This window comes from Osmia lignaria, chromosome 11 (genome assembly GCF_051020975.1).
Source record: "Osmia lignaria lignaria isolate PbOS001 chromosome 11, iyOsmLign1, whole genome shotgun sequence".
NCBI classification, from domain to species: Eukaryota; Metazoa; Arthropoda; class Insecta; order Hymenoptera; family Megachilidae; genus Osmia; species Osmia lignaria.
This window is the reverse complement of record NC_135042.1, coordinates 10,835,660-10,863,475: the sequence shown is the minus strand read 5'-3', so window position 1 is coordinate 10,863,475 and position 27,816 is coordinate 10,835,660. Positions and strand designations below refer to the sequence as shown.

Sequence of the window (27,816 nt, the reverse complement as noted above, 5' to 3'; positions counted from 1 at the left end):
CGGTATTGTTTGAATATTTACCGAGCGTTCGTAGCGCCGCCGGCTATCACGAAGACGAATGTGCGAGACAAAGATAAAGAAAGGTGGCGCCCCTGTAAAACTGAGAAAGACAGGATGTCTGAAAGTGTCGCGGTCAGTTACGCAATTATCGGAAGAGATAGAGCGAGAGAGAGAAAGAGGGGGTGAGTAGCAAAATACGCCAGCGCAGTGTAGTACACGTTTTGGTCTACGGCAAGATGGCCGGATGGGCCCATCTGTGGTGATAGCGGTCCTGAGACGTCCTCGTTCTACGTTTAAGAAAAAGCAACAGTACGAGACCCTTCGACTCGAAAGTTATCGCGGAGTCGAGCAGAATCATTGTCGGAATCAAATGGTAAGTGAAAATTCAATCGATCGTATGTTATTATTTGTCAAAAACGCACGCGACTCCGTGCGTGCGACGTTTCGCGCGCTGCTTTTGAAACTAGCAGACTACTTTAACAAGGCCTGCGGGCTTTGACCAGTGATGGGTTTACGACAGAAGTCGCCACTATTCTATATTATTCAGTATTATAGGAAACATGGAAGAATGTCATTTAATCCAATGGAAGAAATTTAAATAGAATATTTGAATCTGTTTCTTAATTATTATTAAAGGGACAACAATTTCAGAGTAATTTTTTTAAATGGGTATATATATAATACTTTTCGTTATTAGCATTTTATTGTGCATTTTAAGATGAATTCACTTTGAATAATAATTTAATCTTTTATCTTGCATCTTTTACTCATAGAGTCTCGTTAATTAGGCTAAAGATTCTGGCGCTTAAGACTTTCAATTCTTATTTCGTTTCTTTTAATAGAGTTATTATAATCAACGTGAAAATTTTTCGGTGGATTACAATTGACGCATGCAAACGATAATGTCACATCTGTATAGTGTGACATTCTAATCGAGTAGAAGAGCTTAATTTAATGTATGCATTAAAAAACAAGAACGCGTCGTTCTGAATTCGATCGCGTAAAAAGTTTGAATATTCAGACTATTTGTCTGCGCATGCGTAGTGCAGTAGAAAGAATATCGATATTTCTCGAAATAAATCGACGATTCGATCGAAAAATTCAAATAATCGTTTAAATGAAAATTTTAATTATATAGTTTCACTTTGATTAAACACCGCCAGGTCAAAAAATCGGTCTCGCAGGAAACTGTTCTGGCTGACGAACGATTTTTTTTCCCGTGTTGGTAAAAATCACCATAAAAATAAATAACAGTCAGTTGGACAAAGGCCAACTGCACGGTGGGCTGAATCACGAGTACAAAAAACTCTTTGCACTTGTGATATTGAGCGGAAACAGCCGCGATGCGGCAATGTGCGGTCATTTCCCCAGTGAAACGTTACATTTCACCTTTTACCTGAGAAACAGAATGTGCGTCAAACGAATTGACTACCAGCCAGCCTTTAATCGATCTATTTTTCATTCAATTATCCGCGATATTTTGATAGAAAAACATATTTTTTAAACGCCATTTCAAACGTCCGATATTCTTCGTATTTAAATTTCTTTCTTTTTCTAATATATGATACAGGAGTTTCTTAATCACTCTAAAGGGAATGAATCGCAAGAATTAAACCAGAACAGGGTATTTTTCTTTCACTTGGCAAGCTTCATTAAAAACACACATTAATCACTTCTTTTTTTCTCCTGTAACATTGTACAAGAAAACTTGAAGAATTTATAGATTAACAAACATTTCATTGAACCTTCTTAATTATCATTCGTATCTAATTTTAATCACTTGTTATATCGTTTGTTTTCTGCGTTGATTTGCAAAAGAATCCAATTTTGATTTTTTATCAAGTTTACGAGCTCATTAAATGTATTCAATTGATTACAAGTTATTCATCCACGTGCTGCAAGTATGGATTATCGAAAATGATAAATTTTACAAGATCAGAGAACTTTCTTTAATGTTACATTTTAAACTAGAGAGCAGTGTCTCCCAACGTGGAGCCCACACCCCACAGGGGCGCAATTTGATTGTTAAGGGTGGTAATTCGAAAATGGACTCGTCCAGAGTTTAAGTTAATCGTATGGCGACTCTCAGTCGCTACTCGAGCTGGGTAAACGTCCATAATTACTAATAATTAAAATAATATAGAAAAATCTTTTCATTAAAATGATTTCCTACTTGATAATTTCAGTTCTCCATTATATATTTTGAAAATCTACTTACTGTGTTTCCTCAACAATTTTCTAGTAATTACTTTGTAAAACCTATCATTTAAGTTTCTTCAGTGAACAATTCAATTTTTGAATATTAAAAATGATGTTTACGTTACATAGAGGGCATAACAATTTTAGAAAGGCTTAAGTGGGGCATGGCACAAAAAAGGTTGGGAAACACTGCTACAGAGTATGAGTTACCTGCGCGTAGTGGATTATTTGACGGTCTATTATTGCAATAAATTATTGCCTTTGAACACTATTAAGACAGGTTGCTATCGAACGGAATCAGCCTCTTTGCTTATCAATAATTTAGTAACTGTTCCAAAGAATCGAGTACAATAACTTGTGATCTATCAACCTGTTCATTGCCCACGAATAATAATAGGTACATACAATAACAAATTGATTATCAGGGATTAGAGGTATCTCGGTGACGCACAAATTCGACCAAGAATTCATATTTACCTAATCGTAGATAACCTGACCGAGTACTTGAAAGTGTGCGAAGTAAAACGCGATGAAATAGAGAAAAAACAAATCCAACAATAACAAGTGCGTTATCGCTCAAAGAACTCGAGAAATATTTAGAGTTTCATCTGGTTTCTTCAACTTTTAAGCAAAATTATGGAAATTATCATTTTTCTCTTCGATGCAGCATATGGATTAGAAATTTTTCCAAATGTACAGAGGCAAGTAAGAAGAAAATCGACGAAGTAGATCGTGTTCAATAAGGATGATTAGTCAACTATAGAGGATCAATCGCGCAGCAACGTTCGAATGAATTTTTCAAGACTTTTCCATTCATCCCGTGACGTTTGTTTCGACTCCGCGACAATCTTCCGACCGATTAGATAAAGACAAAGCTGCTCGAGGATTATCACGACAGCGCATCGTTGCTGATAAGCTTTCCTGTACGACGCGATCGTGGCTACCAGCGCAAGCTACGCGCTGATGTTTCACTGGATATCCTCGATCACGATACCCCGATAGGAAATTAGCAAATCTTCCACTCGATCTGACTACGTACAAAACCGTGCGTAAATTTAATCTGGAGGATCGTAGAAAGAAAATCGGATCGGTTCGATTCCAGACAAACATAGCTGGTTTCGCTTATTTTTGTAACCAGCTAAAGGCGATCGAACCTTCGATTCTTCTCCGCAAAGAGTATCAGAATAACCACAAATCCGATACGATTCGATCTGGGTCGAGTCGAAGAACGAAACACGATCGTGTTCCCGCGTCGCATTCGATCTCATTGATTTTTTCATTCAACGTACAGCGAAGACGAAAAGGAAGAAAACCAGAACCCGTGGATTTTTGAAATATATGCAATGGAATAATTGGAAGAATGAATTTAGTATCAAGATGACTTGTTCGTCCTATCTGGCGCCAGATTTGTTTGCCAGCTCGACGAGCCGATGTTTGATCGATCTGAGAAAAGGGAATCGAAGAGATCGAGTGATTCATGAAAGTAGCGTTTAGAAAGCGGCTTCCGCAAACAATTTTTTTCGACAGATCCGTTATCGTTATCGTTTGGTCGTCTAGTGTGATTCTCAAGCACTTCTTATCGACGCTTCTGATTCATTATTCCTGATTTTATTTTATTTTCAATTCCCTCGATCTACGGTTCTTTCAAAATAATAATCGCAATGGAAAGGATTTTCTAAAAGTTACAGTTTATTAATGTGATTCGGAATAAGCATTGAACTTGCCCGATTATATATTGATCTTCACTACTGACAATTTTTCAATCGTCATTAATGCGACAAACAGTCGTGTCGAGGCCAATAATAAAACACTTATTATAACACCATAATCCGGATATTAAGTATGTTTAACGAGGCGTGCAACTGTCGGCACATCCCGTTCGTAAATCGCGATTAACTGGACCGTGGCTTTATAAACCGTTTCACGTCATCGGTAATACCCAGGTAACGTACATTCATTGTGCTATATAAAAAGAATCATTTATTTATAATCGTACCGAGTTCTATTAACAAGCAATGAACCAAGAGATTAATGAGAAAACGCGATGCCCACGGTTACTGACACTTGATGTGTTCAGCAAAAAGGAAAGAAAAAATTGAGAAGGTCGATGATCGCGACTAATCGTCTAGATTAATTGCTGTTTAATTTGTCAATGAAATTTGTTCCGCTTGAACAACTATTCGCGTTCTGGAAAACGATGTATGGATGAAAAATTGGGATAGGTTGTTAGCAAATAATAGAATAGTGGAAAAATAGTGAAGAGAAAAAGAAAACCTTTTATATAGTTTTACTTTATCTTTTACTTGTGTCAGCAACGTGAGATGAAAAATCGAAATAAATGAAAAGTCTATCTTTGAATTGAGTTACCATTTACTAGGAAGTCAGTCAATCAAAATTTTCGAACGACGTCAACCAATGGATTTTATTTCTTAGCTGTCGAGATTATCAGTGTTCTCGTTATCGTTCGGTATCGAGCTTGACCCCCGACTCATCGTGAATTCGTTTGTTAGTCACGGTTATCAAAAGAAACACCATCGAGTCCGTCACTGACTGATGGAACATTGAAATTCTTCTAAAACAAAGTAGGAAGCTTTGAGTCGACTAAATATGAAAATAAATTATACAATTTTCTAATGAAAAATTCCACGGTAGTCCAGTGTACGGTAATTTTACAGTGAGAGGCAAAAGTGAGTAATTGAGGTTTTTTGAGAAGCTATAAAAATAAATTCACTAAAATGTGTATTTTCATCGTTTTAAAAAATTACAATTTGTTGAAATCGTGGAAAAAAATAGTGAATGGTAATTTTTATGTGAGTCTATAATGAAAATTTAAAATAGGTCATTCGTATAGTAATTTCATTATAAGTAATTAAAATTTCCGAAAATCGCGACTTTTCATCTAAGAATGGAACTAGTTACGTTTTTTTTTAATTTTCATTATAGGCTTACATAAAAAAGCTGAAGAATTTACTATTTTTCTTCACGATTTCAACAAATTGTAATTTTTTAAAACGAAGAAAATATATATTTCAGTGAATTAATTTTCATAGCTTCTTAGAAAACCTCAAGTTATTTAGTCCAATTTTAACCGAGGTATTCTATTTTGAATAGTGTCTACTTCCTTTGCCTCTCACTGTATGTCTGTTTGCAAGACAAATAAATACAGCTTACTATTCGTCTGATGTAACAGAATGATTGTGGTTATTTACGACGGAAATTGACGACTGAAAACGGTAATTACAAACCTCGAAACGACCCCTTTCAACCTTTTCTCTATCTTTCACCTCATTTGGACTGTTCTCCGTTATTCTCAACGCGTGCACGCAAAATCTCTTGTTATTTTGCCAAAAATGTCCCCTCATCTCCTAAGTATTGCGAAAGGTCGGGACATTTTCGTAGATCGCAACTATGTCTTGTGCAACCTTCTATGTTTCAGCTATTTCTACTACGAGTTCATTTTCTACTTTATTGACGAGTAAAATACATTCACGATTAAACGCTATCCATTTTTATTTTAGACGGAGCATTACACTCGCTCTAATCAATTAGTGCAACTCTTAATCGCATAAAACTTCTTGTGGGAGAAATGTTAATAGAATTCTCTTATGAATGATAACAATTAATATCGCGTTGTTGTAGAAGGAAAGACACATGTTTTAATTGAAAAACAACTGATCGTAGCTCGGTTTAAAACGCGTCTTATTCGAAAAGCGTCGCGTGGAAGAATTATCACGAGGTCTTTCAGGGTTAAGGGAAGTCGTGATCCAGTTCGAATTGGTTGTAGTTGGTACAAAGATTTATTGTCGTAAGATTAAAGAAATGTAACAACAACATCGGGCTTGTTTCTTTCTTAGCTATATTTAGACAAATATCTCACAATACATATTCTATGTAAATAGGCAAGTAAGAAAAAAGAAAAAAGGAAAAAGAAAAATAGTTTTTTACTCTGTCCTAGTACACGCCTAAGGCTTCCACAGTTCTTGGAACGTTTACTTAGTAATCAATACTGATTCCCTTGATCTGGCTGTTTGGAAATAGTTGCACTTTGCGAGCGGAAGTGGGTTGAAAATAGCCAACCTGAACCACATTCATAGCGGTGAGTAATCTCCTCCCGGCTAATCGATCAGAGTTCGATCGGCGGAGGTGAAAGGTGTTGAAATGCAAATTTCGATGGTGTAGAATTTGTTGTCGGACACCAGAGATTAATACCTCGCCTTGTAATATCGAGTCTCTTTTCGCAGAGTATAGTTTAAGATAGGGGTAGTCAACCTTTTTATACCTACCGCCCACTTTTGTATCTCTGTTAGTAGTAAAATTTTCTACCCATCCATCGGCAGTAATGGTGATTTATAAAGTAGGGAAATAACTTTACTTGTAGTAAAGGAAGTAAGGAAGTAGTAATAGAAGTAAAATTTCCATTTCAATGTTTTTAAAAAGTCAATTAAATTAAAAAATTGAAAGTGCCTCAGTATCGGACAAAACCAGGTTGACTACCATTGGTTTAAGGGTATAGTTTTCTGTGGTTTGCGAGTGACAGAACCTAATTTCAAAACTGTCGTTTCGCGTATTCGTAATAAGTTAGCTAATTAAATAATAAGCGACTCAGAGGATAGCTAAGGGTGTCGAAAGGGATTCAAAGGATTTCGATTAGGAAAAGACGATCGAATTGTCGCGTCGAATGGCGCCTAAGCATCTTTTTTTCCATCACGGACGTCGATAACGCGTCGCGGATGATAACGTTCCAGTCTAACCCCGGGCCAATAAATGTCGGGACTTTGCGCCCAAGCATCGCATTATTCTACGCGTTTCGTTTCAACAATTCACGCTTCCAACATCTCCACTCGGTTCGATCTCCTTGCACCATCGTGAAGTTGTTACACGATGAAGTTCCATTGAAGAATCTCAAAGAAATTCTGGGATAGTGATCGATCACGAGACTCTTAGTTTCGAACTAATTGTGTTCGGAAACTAATTGGAAAGTTTCCAAAAAGATCAGGGTATCGATGCTTTGTGAGTTTCTTGGACTTTGTATAGACCTCTGTTGATACTGCGATGATCGATTAGAGACAGTAAACTTGGTAATTCTATTTATAATAAAAAGTTTCGTGAGGGAACTGGCATTAGTGTGCCGAGGGTTGATCCGAAACACTTAAAGAAGGCGAGAGTCAAAAGTGCTATTAAGGAACATTGAAAACTGAGTGTCTTGCAAATAGTGTTCTGTGAGAAAACTGAAAATTTCACTAAATTGAAGAGTATTCTGGGGCTACTAATAGTATTAGACAGCAGCACAGTATTATCGAAGTTGAAACATTTCGCAGTGTTATTTTAAATTAAAAATGTTGGACCGCAACGTTGTGCTGGTTTTACGTACCAGACACGAAAGGACAGAGAGACGTTTGAGGCACAAAAAAGAGGCGAATCCACCACCGATGGAACCACCTCCACAATTGTTAAATAACAATCACCTGTACCTCGATCTGAACATAAACTTCAGTGAAAATGGGAAACAGTTGACTGTCAAAAAGAAGGTTGGTTTCATTGAATATTATTCTACTTTTTACTTATTAACTCTGAAACGAGACTAGTCAATCATGACCCAAATCTATGAAATACATGAAAAGTTAGATAATCAAATTTCCAAAGGAAATTGGAAAAATTTCGATGTACATTGTTCATCGTATTAATCATCATTCCTCTAGAAATATGTCTGATTTCACGGGTGTCAGCTTCAATTAACGTCAAATGTCTTAGCTAATTAATCAACCGATAAAACGATTGTTAATCATCTCTTACGTATGTACCTCGTAATTACATGTTCTGCACGGTTCTTTACGTAAGTGCGTCGATTGAATGATTTATATAAGAATAAATTATAACTTGGACTATTTTATTTTCGTATGTCACAATAAAAATTTTATTAACTTTCATAAATTCTATATCACGACGACTGAGTACCGAGTCGATACTACCAGTATCAGATCTCTGACAAGATATTTCATTTTTGCGAAAATACTTGATTTACTAGAATCACGCGTTACACTGATGTTTCGATGACGTTTCACAAATGATAAATTGGAATTACCAAAAGATACGCGAATTCTATTCATTTAAAAATTTCATTTCAACACTTTAGTGTCGATTCTGTCGTAGAATACGAGACGATTCGCGTCTTCCAGTGAAAAGGAAAGAGCAATTGTAGAGCACCGGGTTATTGCACTTTCTCCGACTCTCAATGACCTATCCGTGAGAGAATCTACTTGCAGAAAACCGAGCGAAATAATTAGATTTAGAAGTACCGGCAGAAGATAGAGGAAACGATGCAACTCGTTTCGTAACCGGAGCGGCGCCAGTGTTCGTAAACTACGCTCATCCGGTTTGCTTCTTCCGCGAAGGGTGATCAACCCTTGAGAAACGCGGTACAAAATGTTAGAGAGATGGATAAGTTTTCGAATGGCCCCACCAAAACTGAGAACTCAGGTTCGGTATATAATCTAAATTGGCTACCAGAAACTGATTAAAATTGGTTTCAGAGCTGGATGTCTTACCGTTTTTGAGATATCGTGGTAAGAAATTTTTGTACAATTTTGGGACTACGTATGCGCTATTCGATACTGCGCATGCGCTATTCGATACTGCGCATGCGCTATTCGTATTGCGCATGCGCTATTCGTACTGCGCATGCGCTATTTGATACTGAACATACACAGAACCTAACCTTACCACGATATCTCGAAAACGGTAAGACATCCAACTCTGAAACCAACTTTAATCGGTTTCTTGTAATCAATTTAGGTTATATACCGAACCTGAGATCTCAATTTTGGTGCGGCCATTCGGAAACACAGCCAGAGAGATTGTTGGAAATTAGTCGAGTTTTCTAGACGGTAGAATTACGGTCTTTTCTAGCTTCCCCACAGGATTTGCATTTAAAGAGTGCCGGCTCTAAGAGGGCGCGAACGCCTGTAGAAAAAAAGGGCAGTAGCGTATAATAACGCAGTAGGAAGAACTTGTAGGATGTCTTGTCAGTCAACAGTCTTAGATATTCATGGGATTCTCCCCTTCGAAGCGACGAGGCTGCACGTCGCGTACAATTCGACTTACTGTCAACTTTTTGGGCCGACCTTTCACCGTTTTCTTTCTCCTTTCATCAGACCAATCTCTTCCAGACGATCATTAAGAAAATTTCAGATGAATAATTAACCCCGATAGGAAAGGAAGTTTAGTCTTCGTTAATAAATCAGGGAAGATTATCAAAGTCCCACGAATTTCTCGGGAATGTTACTGTTAGTGTCTAATTCAATCTTAGTGATAGTATTTATCTGATTGTTACATAATCTTATTTACCGCTAACACATAGATCGATATAAAAATATAACTTTGATGGTGCAAAGTTATCAGATGGTTTTGTAACGTGGAAATCTTTTTCCATGAATCGTATGCCCTTCGAATCGTTGCTCGTTTACCAAGAATTCTCCTTTTTTTCCCAGCCTCTTCTTACAAGCACACATGGTATTCTAATTAATTATAAATTCATGATGCGTATGTGCGCGATTGCACCATTCAGAAATAATCACGGACATATTTATCTCGAGGGGGTGCAGAAACAAGTATGCCTCGTTACATAAACATCTTGAAAATTATTTGATTTATGGAAACATAGAATTGTAGATTTTTCAATGAGAATATCGAAGAAGAGTTTCTCATTGGGAAAAGGGAAACACATCTTCTTCAGCAAGTGGAAAAGCATAATTACACCTACGCGGTGTACCGTTTAATTAACATTGTCGAGGACGAAACGCGTACTCTGTCCGACATATCGTGACGAATTAATGGGGCATATGATAATCACTACGATCCATCGATCCTCCATTCTCCAGGATCTATGCTCGACGATCTATTGTTTATTTCACGCACCGCGACTTTCAATCCTCTTCATAATTAATGGCCGATCAAAAATCGTTTGTAGGTCAATGGTTAGCTTCGCATACTTATTCTCTTGTGAATCTCGTATCTTAAATATAAATGGAACATTGAAAATCGATGTAGCTCCAGGATGGTTGGTGGTATTTCAGAAACGGGACGAAAGGTGAGAAGAGAATATCTGATGTAAAGAAATAGAAATAGAAAGAATTGTATAAAAAATAACTTCTTGGAATGAGATTATTTGTCATTGTCCCATTAATAGTTTCTAAGAATGCCGTGCGTGTTGGAAAAGTGAAAATTATACATTTCCCATAATCAACGTGGAAAACTGTTAGCAATCTTGGAACCTCGAGGAGAAGAACTTGATTCAAAATCAAATGCACCCTATTATGAAATGAAATTCATTTTGTTTAACCTCTGACACAATTTGCAATTTACATAATCACCTGTTGAATCGTAAAACCTCGTCAAGTGCGTCGTGAAAATTTATTAGGATCGCAAAAACCAGTAGATTACATAAAACACGCCGACATGTATGAGATCCGGGGGACATTGAATTATTGACCAGTCAACACGGTGCATTGATCGTTATTCGATAAAACTAATTACACCGCGAGTTGATTGAAAAACAGTCCGAAGACTGCCTTGACTGAACCTGTCCCCTTATTTGTAAATGTCATCGATTTTGCGAAATAAACTTACATAATTTTTATTCTTATCCCTTGGAAATGGTTTCTCTTCGCAAGGGACTGAACCTTGAAGACCATGACCTTTGAAAATGACTGAAAATCCAATCTGATACAATAATTGCAATAATTGCTGGTCAATGTTGAATTACGCTTAGATAAAGTTTACATAAGCACGGTGAGAGGGTACACGGTGGTATGTAGCACAGTCGTTGTAAATGTTATGCAACTTGCGAATTCCATAGAATCGACGTTCATAGCTCGGATTCGCGGAGGATCCGCTATCTGTGATCTCATGATCCCTTCAGTCAACCAGAGATCGAGATCTGGTATCTCGAATCGGAACCAACGCGTTTCTCGAAGTAGAAGCATAAGCATTTGAAGGTGACAACCATTAATATTGGGATTCTTTGTTATGCCAACAACTGTCATCTCCGCACGGTAGACAGATTTTTAGCGTGTAACTCGAAAAACAGACAACAGGTTACATAACGATACCCGCTCGACGAGGTGGAGGTGAACAGAGCGGAGGTACGAGGTCTTGCGGCTCACCGCACGCTGTCTAAAGCCTCGTGGTACTCGTGTTACGCCTACGTCGTTACGGAATTGTTCCCTTGGACCAAGAAGCGTGGAAAAACTCGTCTCCTCTCGCGTTAACCTGGCTGCAAACGTTTCACGCTTTCGTGGAGGGGTACAGGTACGCTCCTCCTCCCACGTACCCCGTACACAGATTTTTACCCGAGCTTTTAGTACGGTCCCGAGCGTCGCGACGTTCCATTTGCAGTGTCGCGAGAGTGGTTGTTTTGTCACGTTTGTTTACCTCCTCTTTTTGTCGCCGTGAGAGGAACGATGAACGATGAACTAAGCGGTTAATCGAACGCTTGCGAGGCTTCCTCTGCCGAGCAGATTTGATTTTTCACTGAGGGATGAAAGTGAAATAATCCCTGTCGTGTTAACACGATCAAGTCGAATGAAATTTTCTATTGATAAATTGAACCGTGTTTGATTTTATTTCATAATTAAAATCCGGGTGCGAGCAAGAGTGGGGTTGTGTTGAAAGAGCAGCTAAGTAAATCTATTCTAGAACGTGTCAGCGAAGCGTATCGACTCGTCTGGCGAGCGTCGAGCCGGCTGCAGACGATGAACCCCCGTATTACGAAGGGTTAGAAGGTGCGAATCAACCGCAGACCGAGGCTCTAGCCACTGGAACCGGTCTAACCTCGACTCCCAGGCTTCTCCGTTTCAAAAGATCCAAGCGTCCGCGTCGCGTCGTCCGCGAAGCGGGGCCGACAACCGAGGGAGTCGGTCGTTCCCGGCTTTCTTTGCTAGCCCCTCGCCAGGAGCAACGGGAAAAAGAGGAGGAAACGGAGGGGGAAACGTGTCGGATTATCCGTAGCTGGCCGATCGGACCTAGAAAGTCAGCTCTTCTAAGGTTTCCACGTCCACCAGAGGAAGCCAGGCCGTGGACTGCGCCGTCGATCGGCAGAGTGAGACACAAAACAAGTTGTACACGCGCGTCGTCGCTCATCCTCCGAAGATTCAACCTCTCCTTCTCACCTATCTACCCCTTCTTCGTGCGAGGATGGATCGAAACGAGAGCGCAAACGAGGGTGGAAGCTCGCCCGACACGGTGATCGCGCGTTCTTCCGACGGGGAGGAGGAGGAAGAAGAAGAGGAAGAAGAGGATCGTGGCAAGTACGGTTGCAGCACTTCTGGGGAATACGTGACCGTCGGTGACAGTAGTTCCAGTCTGGACACCCTGACCAGTTCGGGCGCTACGGGAACAGCGCCCTCCGCGGATACGACCACCGTGGAGGACAAGAAGAGGGGAAGATTCGGTGCGCTTAAGAGCAGCTTCCGTAAAGAGGGTGGTTTGTTCAAGATCAGAAAGAAGAATAGGTCTAACGACGAGACGGTCGCCGAACTGGAGCCGGATGTTGACGAGAAAGGTTCATTCATGTGGGAGTGGTGTTGGGATGAACCACTTCCTTTACCTTTTATTTTCGTCCAGTGAGATCTTCCTCGCTTTGTGAATGAAAGTGATTCGTCATGTTCTTGAATAGTTGCAGAATGATGGAGTGTGTTGACTTGTAGATATCAATTGGGGAAATTGAATTCTTTTTCGAAGTCATTTGTTCCTTCATTCAGATTGTCGCTAAGTGATCGATGGGATAAGTCTTTAGATGTGTGAATGGGTACCTTGAGATTTTAATCGTTCTAATTGCTGTTTTCTATCTCTGTTATTATTGGAATCCACGAATTTGTTAATTATAATGGATTTATGTAATCAACTCTTTTTTTAAGTGTCCTAATCAAAGTAACCTAAACCAATTTCAAAATGTCTATCTAAACTCTATCAAATTAGCTGACTTAAATCCTTCAAAATGAAGAATAACGTCTGGTCTATCATTAATCTAGGTCCTAATAGACTAGATCTAGATCCCCTATAGTGCAACAGTTCCAAACTTAGTTTCAATTTAAACCCTATCAAATGTCTGACCGGAAATCCCCTGTCTTGGCAGAAGGGGGGCGCAAACGGAGCCCGGAAGAGGAGAACGAACGCAAGGGTGGCTCGGTAACGGCCTTGAAAAAGAAGAAGAAAAAGTCTCACTCGTTGGTGCACAAGCTGAGCTTGAACAAATTTCGTTTGTCGACGGAACAAGAGCCAAGGCACACGCCCGAAGGTGGCGACAGCAGCCGATCTCAGAGCCAATCGTCGCAAGAATCGCCTAGTCTCTCGGACAGCCCGTCCAGGATCACGAGGAAGGGGCAGGAGATCGAAAGGCTTGGCCATCGGGACGGCTTCGAGGCTCTGAAAGAGAGGGAAAGAGAGAAGGGAGAGACTAGGAAATCGGAGAAGCTGACGGTGAAACCGGTGAGCACCGTGACCGTAGTACAACGCAGGTCGCCGTCGTTGACCATCAGGAGCTTTTCCAAGAACCAACCTGGTGAGCCATCTCTCTCTCTCGCTCTCTCTGTACGCGACTGCTCTCATTTATATTGCTGGCTTCGACCCTTTCTATCCTTAACCCTTTCAATGCGACAGCCTTTGCCCTTGTAGGTATGTTAAGTCATAAATAAAATAATTTTTCCTTGCATTTAAGAATTTTTCACTGCAGTCGTTCTTATGGTTAATTATCAACAATACACTGCTTTTTAATTATTCTCGGTTCGCTTGTGCAATTAAACGATGCAAAGTGCAATGATAAGAGGCGATTCTTCCCCGTAATTAAATGCTTCTTTGGTACAATTAAACGGTTCAGGAGCGCATTAACTCTGTTATGCTTTCTCGATTATAGCCACTGAAATAAATAATTAAACTCGGATCAACACATTTTATTGGCTTTCTTGAAAAATAACTCGTTGTTAATTAATCTGCTGTTGAATTTATCAGCTGCTTTTAATTCTACATAAGTATTATTATTTCGAAACCATAATCTAGTTAAAGCAGTTTTTTGGTAGATTAGATTAGATTAGATATCATTTGATGCAGTTTCAAATGCTTTTCAATATCCCACCCCCAAAAATTCCATCATTAAATTAAAAAAAGAGCTCGACATAGTATTACGTAGCAACCATTGAACATTTATGACCGTGCTACCGTGCGTGCGCAGATCTTCAGATAGCAGAGAAGTTATCCCAACAGGAAACTCCGTGCAGCTCGACGCTTCCGTACGCGATTTCTAAATGGGCTGAACAAAAGAGCGGAAAATCGAGCAGTGATTCTTCGAGAAAAACGAAATTGAATATAAAATCCGAGTCGGAATCGGGGATATTGAAATCATCCCCTCACGAGGTCCGCCGGAAGTTGTCGTTACTGGAGGAGAAACGAGCTATCTTTCAACGACGATTGTTCGAGACCACTCGGGACTCGGATTCAGGTGAAACCGTGATCGCGGTCACTGTAGACGACGAAGAGAGGACGACAACCACGAAGAAGGAGGAGAAACGTGAAGAGGGTGTGAAAAAGAAAGCTAGACACATCAGCGTGAAGAAGTTTGATACGTTCTCCACGTTCGAAGGTACATTCGACGAGGAAACTGGGGTTGGTTACCTGGCCGGTACCGAAGAGGATTACACCGAGAGCTACGATAGACAGAACGACGGTTACTCGAGTGTTCCGACCGCCATGGGACCCATGGTGGGCAGCGACACCATAGAGAAGGCGAAGATCGCCAGTCAGGATAGCATGGTGAGAAACTAGGGTTGTCATACGACAATTTGAATACAGTAAAACCTCTATAAGTCGTCATTTTCCTTTCCTCGTCATTTTAAAATTTACATGGTTTTTACTCTGTTCAAGCCGTCAAAATTTCTCGGTCCCTTGAGTGACGACTTATCAAGGTTTTACTGTATTTCCTAGATTAGAGTTTCAAATATTTTTCATAGACAAATAATAATTTTCAACGTCCAAAGATATCCTCTTTTTATATCGCTATGAAACTAAACAACCTACTTACGTCCCTGATCTTATAGCTTTTAAACGATGCCATAGAGAATTTATACCAAGTTTTACTACTGGTGGCTGATATTCCAGGTTTTACTACTTGCTCGACTTAAAGAACTCTCGATTTTAAAATATGAAACAATGAAAATTAAAAATGTTGTATTCTTGAAGTAATTGAATTGAACAATATGAACTTGTTTTGGAAAACAAATTAACTGTCTCGTTATCTCAGTCGGTTGAAGATAATTATTAGTAATCAACTTTATCTTACCAAATTAATTTGCAATTAACATTGTAATCTTGCAAGGTCTACCAGCAAGATTCGACCTTGTTTTGCATTTCAATTTAATCGCAATTTCATAGAAACACAAAAACAATGATACTCGAGGCGGAACCTTATCGAGCTCCAAAAATATTTTTATCATTTTATGTTTATTTATAGAATACACAGTTTATTTATTTAAAGTATATAGTACCATAACAAACCCTTCGATATCATTCTCAAGTTTACAAATTAAACCCACTATCACCATGAATGTCTACGGAAAGGCTTGAAAGGTCAAGCAGCGTCTGACAGACAGAATTTTCCCGCGTTTTCATCTCGAGACGAGAAGCATGCTCCAATTAAACTTCTCGGAACAAGAGAGGGAGATAAAGCACGCAAAGCCGCGTAACTTGAACCTCCCTCTTCGTTCTATAATAAAGCCGGATCCACACTATCGGTTCGGTTACGGTCCGCTCTCGGTCCGGTAAAATATAGTACAATGTAAATTTATGAGCGTATTCATACGCTCCAGCTCCGATCTAATCAATCCCGCTCAGAACCTGCACCGATCCCGAGCAATCGCGAAGAATATTTTCCTGGAGCCACCCTTTTGATTCGCTCATGGTCCGTTCTCGGTCCAGTAAAATATAATACAATGTAAATCTATAATATCCGCACATCCCTAGTGGATATAGCCGTACGGTAAGATTTTACCGATATTGTGTGGATCTGGCCTAAAAAAAGGCAGACAAAAGTGAAATAGAAGGGACCACAAAATCATCAGTCGCTATGATTTCATTATTAAAGTTATAGAATTTCAAGCGGGAGATAGAGGAAGACGGTTTTGAAACCGAGGCGATAGAATGAATAACAGATCGAGGAAAAAAGAAACCACTGATTATGCAAAGATTATATCGTATCACGGACGGAAAGTGTTAACTGAATCGAAGAGAAAAACAAGATGATACATTGTGGTATTGTTGAGTTTCTTTAGTGCACTTGACAAAACGTAAATCTCTCTGTAAAAATTTAAATTCCAGCCCACCCCAATTCAAGGGGTCTCATATGTAGAACTTTATGTCGCGTTGAAAGCTACGGGGTGTACGTGAGAAATATCACGTCCACTACTACGGAAAATTCGTGGTCATTCCTTATCACTGACTAATATATATTTTGGAAAATTCCAAGATGCTCTAGATCACTTTGTCTCAAAACATCTATGTAATTGATTTGTCGAGTGTTTGAACTAATACTTTGTTTAAGGTGAAACACGATGTTCGTGTTTTCCACACAGATTAAATGCCATTAAATACGAGACACCATGACAATGTTACACGGTACACTCGTGGCTTCTACTTTTACACTATACCATTATTACCTAGAGTTTATGATTACGACTTACCCTGTACTTTCATCAGACGTATTCAATATCGTGTTTCCTAGCATGATTTCATTTCATTAGGATACGTTCTGCGAAATATCAGGTAGAAAGGTGTACGAAACTAATTCTCCTTTTACCTGAGTTTACCGAAATTGAACCCTAAGTACCCCTGTCATTACCACTGAAAATTTTCCACAGAATTTGTAAGCTGATTTGAAAATATTATTTCTAAAATTGCATAAAAAGAGGAGAACAAGTGGCCATCTCAAGAATTAAAGTTGGTCATTCTAGAATTACTCATTGACTCTGTAATATTCATAGATCATTTAATTCTCCACTGTACTAAATATGATTTCCTCCGCAACAAATATAAACTAGGATCTTTACTCAAGGACAACTTAAAAAATAGTAAAATTCAAAACTTACTTAAATTTATAAAAGATACCAAACTTTATCTACTCCTTGATGTCGCTAGTAACCATTGTAGTTGATGCGACAAAAATCCGTAAATAAACAAAAAAAATATATTTTTATTAAAATAACGTATTTCGACGCAACAGGTTGTTATAAAACGCAAGCTACTATATTTGCAAATCGTATTTGATGGTGAAGATCGATCAAAGATCATCTGTTAATAAGATACGATGCTATTAATCCTTTCTCGAAAATTTATATAAAGAATATTTGCATAACATCCCGCAAATTTATCATAACTTGTGCAACATAGAATCCTCCAGATGTTTACATATCAGCAGATACACTATTTGCCAGAAGTATATTAATTAATTTTGTAAATTCTTTGAACGATCCCATTGCAAAAAGGGGTAAGAAGATTGTTGGAAGGGTAAAGTTTACTTTTCGCTGGGTAATTGAAGAGTGGTGGTATTTAAAGAAGGCGATCGAGTTATTTAGCCGCATTCACGAACGGCCGTTGTCGGTGATTCATTCACGTGGTGCAAGTCGACCGGTTCAGTACGTTTAGGAGCGTCGCGACGCGTAAACGTCGTTTAGCAAACACGTGCGATGGACGACCTGAAGATTTGCAAAAATCTTCAACCCCTCAATTTGTCGAAATTGAAAGTGAACCCGAAAAGGTGGAAGTGGTTCAGGGTTGGTTTTATTAATTACCATCTTCATTTTCTCTTATTGCAAACACGTGTCTCTGCGTTTCTTTAACGTTTCATTACATTTTAGTGAACTCCAGTGAGGTTTTCGAAATATTCTGACTTGTTTGAACTTTTCGGAAAATCAGAATATTAAAGAATAATAATTTTCGGCCCGATGCGATAAATAAAGAATCAGTGCGAGACTTCAAAAAAATTTATTCCGATAATGTGTGAAAATGATTTATTCAGCTTCCAATATTTTCAATATGTTAAATTCTGTTCAATTTCTTTTTTATTACCGTGAAAGTGTGCCAAGTCCTAGACAATACAATTGCATAATAAAGATAAAAGAGGAAAGATTGACGAGGGTTGCCTCATCACATACTGGGAACCATTTGCTCGATTAACAAACAGACAATAATTATTAGTGAATAACAAGCGATTAGATATTGTAGCTCATTTATGTTCACAATTCAGTATAATTCAATCGACTTGGAAAATCGAAAATTCAAATATTCTTAACAAAGTTATTAATAAAAATTTATGAAAAATTCGATATACTAATTAAAAAAAATATTCTTTTTTTTGACACAGTCGTCACAGAACAATGCGCCGAATGCCGGAGTAGGCGAGAAACGAGAGCACTTGTATAAAATCCTGGTGATTGGCGAGTTGGGGGCCGGAAAGACATCCATCATCAAGAGATACGTTCATCAATTCTTCTCTCAACATTATCGCGCGACGATTGGTGTCGATTTCGCGTTGAAAGTGTTGAACTGGGACCCACATACCATCATAAGGCTCCAATTATGGGATATCGCAGGTCAGTCGTAATTCCTCCTCTTCAATTCCTTCTCTCTAATCGTGTCACTTTGTATTTTTCCTCTAGTCTAATTATTAATTATTCCACGCATCACAGTGTTCACCAGTGACTCTATAAACGTATTGATTGAAAATTAATGAATGTTTAGGTCAAGAAAGGTTTGGCAACATGACCAGAGTGTACTACAAGGAAGCCGTGGGTGCCTTCATAGTATTCGATGTAACGAGAAGCGCAACCCTAGACGCGGTGGTGAAATGGAAACAGGATTTGGACTCGAAAGTGCAGCTTCCTGACGGTTCACCGATTCCTTGTGTCCTCCTGGCTAACAAATGCGATCAGCAGAAAGAGGGTCTGGTGAATTCGCCCACGAAAATGGACGAGTATTGCAAAGAGAAGAACTTTGCCGGATGGTTCGAAACGTCTGCGAAGGAGAACATAAACATCGAGGAGGCAGCGCGATTTCTCGTCAATAAAGTAAGGAACGGTCATTCATTTTTATCATCTCGGAACGAACGGTAGTTTGTTTTCCTCGATTCGGCAGCTACGCAACAAGTTATTTGCGGAATATCGTGTTGCCCTCGCGATTAACCATTCACTCGTTTTGTTTATTGTGTTTCGTAGCTTTTTATCAGGTTGTTTCACGTGTATCAAGGTAATCGTCTTACGACGTGCAGTTAATTTAGAGCCTCGTCCATCTGCGCGTCATCACGATAACACGTCTTTCGTGTAAAACAGTCACAGTTCCATTTTAATATCCCTGATGAAAAATTAGTTTCACTAATTCAGCCTTTTACTTTTACAGATACTCCAAAACGATCAGCTGATGAAGGGTAACGGTTCCCAGGACCAGACAGACGGTGAAAGATTCGCGTTGAACCAATCACCCTCCAGCTCAAAGAAATCCTGTTCCTGCTGACGAATCGGTAAATCACCGATAGCAGGATCATCCGGTCCGTTATCATCCTTTCGTCGCCGTATTGCCGTCGGTGCCATGACACGAAAGTCGCGTTCCATTTGGTCCATAAAGGCCACCATGTTTCATCTTCATGGGAAAAGAATCGTTTATTATGCGAACGATTGCGTTTTACGATCGACCCACTTCCCGAATGTCTTTGACTCGTATCCTCGTGAATAGTAATTGATTTTGTATCAATTCTTAAATTTGTCCATTGTACATACACGTGCTGCCTGGTTCACGAAGGGTTGCATTTAGGGGATGTTGATTGGAATGCTGAAGCTGGGATGAGAAAGAGATTTTTCTTTCAGTGTGGAAAATTTAGAGTTACGGATCACGCGATAAGTTTTTCATTTTTTTTTTTTTTCTTTTCATTTTCCTTTGCAGTATTAAATCTGTAAGGAAGATTTCATGGGAATAAAGTTTAGGAATAGCGAGAGGGTAGTGTGGAAAAGTTTAGGGTTGAGAATCACGCGATAGATTTAAGAAACTTTCAATTTTTTCCCAATTTTCTTTCACAGTATTACTTCAGCATTCCCGGGTCAATGTTTTCCTGCAATTTTGTACTTATCACTTTTGAAAATGATGGAACAATTGCGAAACAACGAACGACGTGGGAAGTTCGAAAGTACACGAGGACCTTAATCGATAGTAGATTGAAAGTAAACATTGTTCAAGACTTTCCACCTTCGTTGAGATTATCACGAATGATTCTTTGATGCCAGAAATACATTTTAGAACACTGATTTCACGTTTTGCTATATCTGTGCAGTATTTCACGCGAAAGAACTTCCAATAGAATGATATAATTGCTGATCTTTTTTAAGGTTTATAATCATTCTCGTCTGGCAACAAAGAATTGAGGAATGAAAAATAAGCGGCAACATTGAAATTCTATGAAAGAATGATATATTTTTAATCGATCATTATTGGCACGAACATTCCATGAGAAATAAATCTTTTTTTAAGTGGAATTTTAATGAAAGTTGAATGAAAAGCTATACTATAAGCTACAGGTCATTTGATATGCAATAACTTAATAATTCCTTTCCATTCCACGATGCGATTGATGTATCATGGACACGGCTGTAAACTAATGTTAACTAATTTTAACCAAGACTACGTAAAAAATAAAGATAAAAAGGAAGAAGAGGGTAGCTAACAGGTAGCTGACTATCGATCGTACCTTTATTAATAAGTCTAGTTGTGTAATCGATTCTCTGACGAACAGATCCGTCGAAACTGTTCAATAAAAAAGACAAAAATATATATACCGAAATGTTTTTTATACAAAACTAACGCAATTATCAGTGTTAAGCATACGAATAACAACGAACTCAACGATTCACGTTTTTACATCACGATTTTTGAACACTGAGGTGCCACGTGTTCGTCACATATTTTCGATATGGAGTATTTTTATTCGTGCGTATTCTGTATATTCTATTTATAAATATATACATATAAGAAGTATGTTATATATATATAATTTATAGTAAATCGAATTGAGATTTAATATAACGTTACCAAGTCGCTGCAAGTTTCATTACAATCCTAACTGCTGGGATAGAAAGACCTTCGATCGTTGTTTCCTCCTCCATGGTCTCTTTCAAATAACTGTAAGATCAGATTAAGCGGAGCTTAATTAATTATTAAATGGTGTGGACAAGAAATCAAACCAATACTCTGTGGTCGTTCTTAAAAGAACTGACTCTGTATTTCAAACTGTCTGTACAAGTTGACAGTCAGAACAAGAATGAGTACGCCTTCGACAGTATGCCCTTTTGTTTATGACACCCTCAAATTGGAGAAAGGGAACGCGCTGACAGAATATATATGGCCTGCCTCAACCGTTCGTCTATTTCGAATTTTCTAACATAACTCACCCCGTCTTCGCATTTCCATACTACTCATTTTGGAAAACATTAATTGGAGTGACATGTCTGTTGAATGGTACGAGTCTCTAATTCTCGCACCTTTAGACAAGCTGTTCGACCTATCAATTATAAATCCATCGAAAACTGTACGGTTGTCTAATATGAAGGTTCTTTTTTATGAACACTAGCTGATCGGTGTTTCACATTACATTACAGTGTCAGTTCTATAAGTATATGTGTAATAATAAAAACGTTCTCTACCGAAAACAGAACAAGATAATGTAGTGTTGAGATGGTGACAATCACATTAGTGATTGCACAGTGACACAGACACATTTAATACGTCAAAGTTACTTAAGCTATCACACCTTGTACATACATACGGTTTCATTCATTTCATTTACATACTGGTTACAATCATTTGGAAAAACTCAGCAGGATGTTTCCCGTTTAAAGTGGAAAGGATTCGCTAGTGTGAAGAAAGCAAACAAAAAGTGGACACTTAACACAGTTTTCTGTACGTAGGTTTTGAGTGAATAATTTTTATAATGTATAAATTTTAATGAAAATCTGACAAAGCTTTCGATGTAAACTTTCATATAAAAAATCTTCGAAATATGAAAATTGCGTTTTACTGTACACAGACATGCAAACTATGTTTTAAGTAGAAAATTCTACACTACATTTTTATGTTAAATACATAAGAGATCCATTTTGTACATTATTAGCCTTCGTTTCTCATGAACGATTCCCTCAACAGAGTAAAGTAAGAGAACGTGGAACTTGCAAGCTGCAAACATAAATATTAGTCTTGCAGCCTAAATAATTGAAGCAAGTGTTAAGTGGAAATAGAAAATCTTACATACCCCAGTAAAGGTCTCTAAGGAGACAGGAAAAAATCCACCAGCAGTCAGACGACAAGGTTTCAATGACCTGGTCATAATCATTTTCATATCCGATCGGAGCGATCTGCCGATTTTATCCATTGGCAAAGTATTCCACGATCCGAAATATATCGCTGTAATAATATTTGTGCTTTCTTCCATCAAACCGTGGCAAGTGTACGTGAATATCATTAAGTGGATAAAGCTACCCAATACGTGGAACACGAAAAGCAAACGTCTTGAAGTACAGGTGTCTGACTAAAAATACATAATATAATGCAAGGTTATTACTTTGAAAGGATTTGTATCAAGTGTAAAACGTTAATAATCCTTGAAGAAGTACGTTTGGGTATTCATACCAAAACTATTTCATAGCAATCGAAACCCATTAACAGACTGAAAATGACCATATGAAATAAAACTGTGTACGAGAACACGTGTTCGAGCTTCTCGCAGAATTGAATAAGCGATTGATGCTGTTGAATACATTTCTTCAAAGCTGCAGAGCATTGAGCACTGTATCTGACTGTGCCTGTGTCTTTAACATCGGAGTTCCAGAAATGCAACATTTTATATTGTATGATGCGAAACTGACAGATCACGTGTATATTCAGAATGCACAAGAAGACGTCTGGGCAAATATACGCAACGAATATTACGGTCACAACAATCGCCTGAATGAAGAATAATTTCCTAAGTCATAAGCTGACGTGAAAATTGATAGGTTAAAAAAACGAACAGTACCTGCCACGTGAATAATATTTCGTAATAGGGTGTTTCCCTTAAAGGCCAGCTGGACCGTACTTCGAATATGAGTACCCTCTCTGATTTATTAAGCCCAACGTTTGCTGCAATACATTCATTAAAAGACTGTAAACTGTTACATTTCATTTTACATCGATTTACTCACAAAGGATGGGTGTGATCACGTAACTGAATAACACGAATACTGGAATGATAAGTACAAAGTAGATAAGAAATTTGCAGAACGCTTGACACTGGGCGAAATATAACTGTTCCTGAGCATTGTAATTGTAATGCCAGAAATGCTTTTCCGCATAGGCAACCACTTCTGCCAGTTCAAATCTCCGAATTCGTAACACGGTCACTTTGGATAATGCTAAAGTAATACACAGTACGTTGCAGAAACAATACACGCAATACTGAAATCAGAGTATCCATTAATTAGAAAAAACTATATGTGATGAGGCACATAAAAACTGGTATCATTAACCCTTGAACAACGGAGTCTAGTTCAATCGAGACCCAAAGTCATAAAAAATGTATGGCAATAATATGAAATACAAAATTCAATTAAAATTGAGACCCTCCCCATGGTCGGCGTCCGACGGTTGAATGATATGACTGATTACTTTTAAATGAAAGCTTCCAAATTGGCACCTTTCATTATTAGTACAATTTTCATGTTAATTTAAGTGTACCTTCTCTAATCTTTGACTAATTATTCGATTACACAAAATTCACTTACGCTGATATCATTACCCCAAAAGTAATGAATATTCATAGTGTTCACAAACAGGCTGTACGTAGCTAAAATAGCGACGTTAAGCAACGAGATTTTTCTTCGGAATTCTTCAGCGTTGTTCATAGCGATCCAAACACCGGCAATTCTTAAAAAGATCTTTGCTGATATGATAGAAAGATCTGTGTACACTTCCTTACTCATGGCACTCTGTGAACAACTGAATTCCAAACTTCCACGAGTATCAAAGCGACACAAGGAAATACATTGACGTGACACCAGGACAATTAACAAGAACCCACCATTATACATTTTGAAAGACATGTCCTTTTCCGTTTGCACCTTGAAACGTACGTATAATAAGGGGTTGCCATGCTGGCATGGAACAGGATGTACAGACATCAATGAATTATGTACGAGTCGAAAACTGCGTAATTGTCCTATCTTTACAATGTACACCTTTCTTTTAGCAGCGGATCAATTGCTGCTTTATGTTACATAGAGGTTTATACTTTCAAGGGGGTTGAATAACAAAGACTTTGGTACGTGACTTCCATTTCACAAATAAGAAGATACAGTGTAAGGTGTTCATGTGAATATTTCGAATGAGACAAAGTAATCAACGTGATAGTAAATTGTGATCATTAAATACAATAAGGGATGAAAATTAGGATAAAAACATTGACTGCTATGCACATGAACAAAGGAGAAACACTCAGTGGCTATTTTCTACATGTAAGTTCTAAGCAAACACAATTTCTTAAGTTATTACATACAGTTTCTATGCTTAAGATAGTATAGGTATAATTTACAATAAAAAGGGAGAAAGATAAGGTAGTTTTTCATCATACTTTTTGTAATGTGCTAACTGCATTTTATTTTATGCAGACATGCAAACCATGTTACAAAAGGTTCTGTACAGCAATAATTTAGAACATTATACTGTCATAGTCTTGTGTTCGTGTCTCATTAATTTTAATGCCCTGTGATGGCTATTCCCTTTCGTTTCTTAAGAACGGTTCCCTCATCAAAGTATAATAAGAAAATGTAGAACTTGCAAGCTGCAAACAGAAAATTCAAGTTTCATTACAAATAACCACCGTGATAGATATAAAATCACACATTCGTAAGTAGACACGTGAAAAAGTAAATACCATACTCGATGAAACCGGAATATATAAAATTGGTTTCGTCTGAAGTTTCGTTCTTTGACAAAATTGCATACCGTGGTGACAATCTCTAAAGTAACGGGGAAAAATCCACCAGCAGTCAAACAGCACGGTCTCAATGATCTTATCATAACCGTTCTTATGTCTGATCGTAGTGTTCTACCAAATTTATTCATTGTACACCGTTGAAACGATACTCGTGCTATCAAACCGTGGCAACTGTACGAGAAGATAACCAGGTGGATGAAGCTACCAAGCAGGTGAATTGCGAAAACTAAACGCTTTGACATGTGTTTTCCGTGTGTTTTCAATGCTGAAAGGGTCATCAGATGTGTTCGAGTAATCAGAAACAAAAGCAGAAAAATATTATTCTGAATAGCATTAATGTTACATTAATAATGTAAGGTAAAAGTAGACATATAAAAATTCAAAATCTAAAGATTTTGCGACGAAACCTTAAGTAAATATTACTGATCCAGGAATTTAGCCACGCACATTAAGCACATTTAGCCACATGTACCAGAAGTATTCGGTAATAATCAAGACCCATCAGCACACTGAAAACTACTATGTGCCAAAAGATAGTGAACTTGAACAGACGTTCGAGCATCTTACAAAATTGAATAAGTATTTATGGCTGCTGGACACACTTCTTCATAGCTGTGCAACATTGAGCACTATATCTGATTATATTCGTGTCATCAACACCGGAGTTCCAAAAACGCAACATTCTATATCGTAGCATACAAAACTTACAGATCACGCGTAGGCGCGTAAATATGTTCAGAATGCACAAAAGGGTATCAGCATAAATATAAGCGAAGAAAACTACGATCACGACAATCACCTAGAATTAATATATATATATATCGTTTATAAACAACATCACAAAGCACATCGAACGTTAAAATTCGCTTAAAGAAAATAGAAATTATGGTACCTGAACTAGGAACAACAGTTCGTAATAGGGTGTTTCCGTCGTGGGAAAATCACTGGAATCGAGCGGGATAAAAGTTCTCTTTTCGATTTATTGCTTCCCATGTTTACTGCAATACATAAGAATTATTTAAAACTGAACCTAACTTACAGATACACGTTCCCTAACACCTTTTCTTAACACGTTCACCACCATATCACCGATATTTAAATTTCCATCATTTATATTATTAAAAATTTGTTATTTCCTTAATTACAAATACTTTACGTACAAATATCTACCACGTGCAGGTATATCTCATACAGAAGTGCGACGGAGGTATACGTCGCGGATATCTTCCTTTGCCGTTCTTCCAGTGTAGCCATATTCCAGTGTACTTTGTTATATATGTACTTCGCTGAAGCGATGGAGAAATTCGTGTACGATCTGGTGTCCATGGTGCTTGTCGGAAAACTGACATCTTGGCTTTTGATGTACAACGTAGCTATTGCAAAAACATCAAAATCGTTACAAAGTTATTCAGTGACATGACGCCACTGTAATTACCAAGGCACGTTCATAATCTAGTACAATGATTTTTACCCTTCTCATTTGCATCTTCAGTCATAAAACATGGGATTGCGGTCATAAGAACGACAGGGGACAGATCAAACCATGAATTATGCAAGGACGGATTAAGGGTACATTCTCATGTAAAATTTTCAGAAAATCGATTTTGAGTTATTTTCGATATTTCAAGAGTATATTGTAGAAGTTACAAAAGGAAATTCGTAAAGGTGACTATTCTACAGCCATGAATCGAGGGGGAGGCCGAGTTTAGGTAGCCTGGTTCACAACTTTGAACGCGATTTTCTCACAACACGGTTTTTTCATGCGGTGAACATGATTTTGAAAAAACTAATGGACCGATTTCAAAAATTCCTGCGGGACTATTTTCGTAGATCAATAACCTATCGCGCGACCTTCAATCAAAACATTCGAACCAAAAACAAACTGTTGATTTAACGATTTATGGTTTTTGTTTATATGTCAGCAAAAACAGGTTTCACGATCAGTCAACGAATTTTTGATATTCTTTTAAGTCTGAAGGTCATACGATAGCCATCCATACAAGTTTTAAGAAAAGTTTCAGTTTTTTTATTTCAGATGACCGGATCTCGAGATCTCATGTTTACCATTCGAGTATCTATTTTGTACAGCACCACGCTCTCTGCTGCCTTTGTGTCTATAAAGTGAATTAAATAACGAAAAAAAAACTTTTTTTGTACTGTAAGATGCTAATAAATCCCAAAAATGATTTTACACAGTATCCTTTATTATACCTAAAAAAATATCACCAAAAAGTTGTTATTTCAACCGTGTATACCAGGAGGTGCAACCATTATTCTTTGATATCACAGCAGGAGAAAAAGTATTTCATGCTATTCATATCGAGCATACTATATTTTGCTCTACGCAGAAATGCAAAATGTACATTAATCACGATATTTTATACACGTTGAAAATTATTCACATATTATCTTTCGACAGATTTGTATGTTTCTTACATCGCATTTAATGCATATTAAGTTATTTCTTATATTACTCTCCATCTGGTCTCGTGAACGATTGCCTCATCAAAGTAAAGTATGAGAATGTAGAACTTAAAAGCTGTAAACAAAAAATTGCAATTTTGTTATTT

At 37.9% G+C, this 27,816-nt stretch overlaps 3 protein-coding genes across 7 annotated transcripts; 1 reads left to right on the top strand and 2 right to left on the bottom strand.

Annotated features, from left to right (window-relative positions):
- The first annotated feature begins 207 nt into the window (after window positions 1–207).
- Window positions 208–20,149, top strand: Rab32 (RAS oncogene family member Rab32). Of its 4 annotated transcripts, XM_034323950.2 has the most exons (6): window positions 9,012–12,757; window positions 13,331–13,756; window positions 14,423–15,000; window positions 18,602–18,830; window positions 18,979–19,304; window positions 19,633–20,149. In XM_034323950.2, exons 1-6 carry the CDS (start codon window positions 12,391–12,393, stop codon window positions 19,744–19,746), a joined length of 2,040 nt encoding a protein of 679 aa, XP_034179841.2. In that variant the 5' UTR covers window positions 9,012–12,390; the 3' UTR covers window positions 19,747–20,149. The 4 variants fall into 4 exon arrangements, with proteins under 4 accessions (XP_034179843.1, XP_034179842.1, XP_034179841.2 ...); XM_034323952.2 differs by lacking the exons at window positions 9,012–12,757; window positions 13,331–13,756; window positions 14,423–15,000 and adding an exon at window positions 208–373; XM_034323951.2 differs by lacking the exons at window positions 9,012–12,757; window positions 13,331–13,756; window positions 14,423–15,000 and adding an exon at window positions 6,878–7,727.
- A 1,167-nt stretch (window positions 20,150–21,316) lies between these two features.
- On the bottom strand, window positions 21,317–24,233 carry LOC117603757 (uncharacterized). The gene is made up of 5 exons (XM_034323214.2): window positions 24,036–24,233; window positions 23,457–23,709; window positions 23,291–23,394; window positions 22,529–22,804; window positions 21,317–22,452 (listed from the first exon to the last, which is right to left on the bottom strand). The coding sequence occupies exons 1-5, from the start codon at window positions 24,231–24,233 to the stop codon at window positions 22,387–22,389; spliced, it is 897 nt and encodes a 298-aa protein (XP_034179105.2). The 3' UTR covers window positions 21,317–22,386.
- Window positions 24,234–24,898: 665 nt separating this feature from the next.
- LOC117603762 (uncharacterized) lies at window positions 24,899–27,145 on the bottom strand. Of its 2 annotated transcripts, none has more exons than XM_076690861.1 (4): window positions 26,718–27,145; window positions 26,407–26,619; window positions 26,139–26,244; window positions 24,899–25,090 (listed from the first exon to the last, which is right to left on the bottom strand). In XM_076690861.1, exons 1-3 carry the CDS (start codon window positions 26,761–26,763, stop codon window positions 26,144–26,146), a joined length of 360 nt encoding a protein of 119 aa, XP_076546976.1. In that variant the 5' UTR covers window positions 26,764–27,145; the 3' UTR covers window positions 24,899–25,090; window positions 26,139–26,143. The 2 variants fall into 2 exon arrangements, with proteins under 2 accessions (XP_076546976.1, XP_076546977.1); XM_076690862.1 differs by lacking the exon at window positions 24,899–25,090 and adding an exon at window positions 25,502–26,045.
- Between the last annotated feature and the right edge of the window lie 671 nt (window positions 27,146–27,816).

Bases quoted from the DNA above. Each gene is read 5' to 3' on its own strand.
- Rab32 (XM_034323950.2), top strand. From the start codon at position 12,391: ATGGATCGAAACGAGAGCGCAAACGAGGGTGGAAGCTCGCCCGACACG. The intron at 15,001-18,601 runs GTGAGAAACTAG...TTTTTGACACAG, and splicing joins TCGCCAGTCAGGATAGCATG to TCGTCACAGAACAATGCGCC. The intron at 19,305-19,632 runs GTAAGGAACGGT...TTACTTTTACAG, and splicing joins CGCGATTTCTCGTCAATAAA to ATACTCCAAAACGATCAGCT.
- LOC117603757 (XM_034323214.2), bottom strand. From the start codon at position 24,233: ATGAGTAAGGAAGTGTACACAGATCTTTCTATCATATCAGCAAAGATC. The intron at 23,395-23,456 runs GTGAGTAAATCG...AATGTATTGCAG, and splicing joins CGTGATCACACCCATCCTTT to CAAACGTTGGGCTTAATAAA. The intron at 22,805-23,290 runs GTACTGTTCGTT...ATGTATTTTTAG, and splicing joins AAATATTATTCACGTGGCAG to TCAGACACCTGTACTTCAAG.
- LOC117603762 (XM_076690861.1), bottom strand. From the start codon at position 26,763: ATGACCGCAATCCCATGTTTTATGACTGAAGATGCAAATGAGAAGG. The intron at 26,620-26,717 runs GTAAAAATCATT...TTTTTGCAATAG, and splicing joins TGAAGATGCAAATGAGAAGG to CTACGTTGTACATCAAAAGC. The intron at 26,245-26,406 runs GTACGTAAAGTA...TATGTATTGCAG, and splicing joins CCTGCACGTGGTAGATATTT to TAAACATGGGAAGCAATAAA.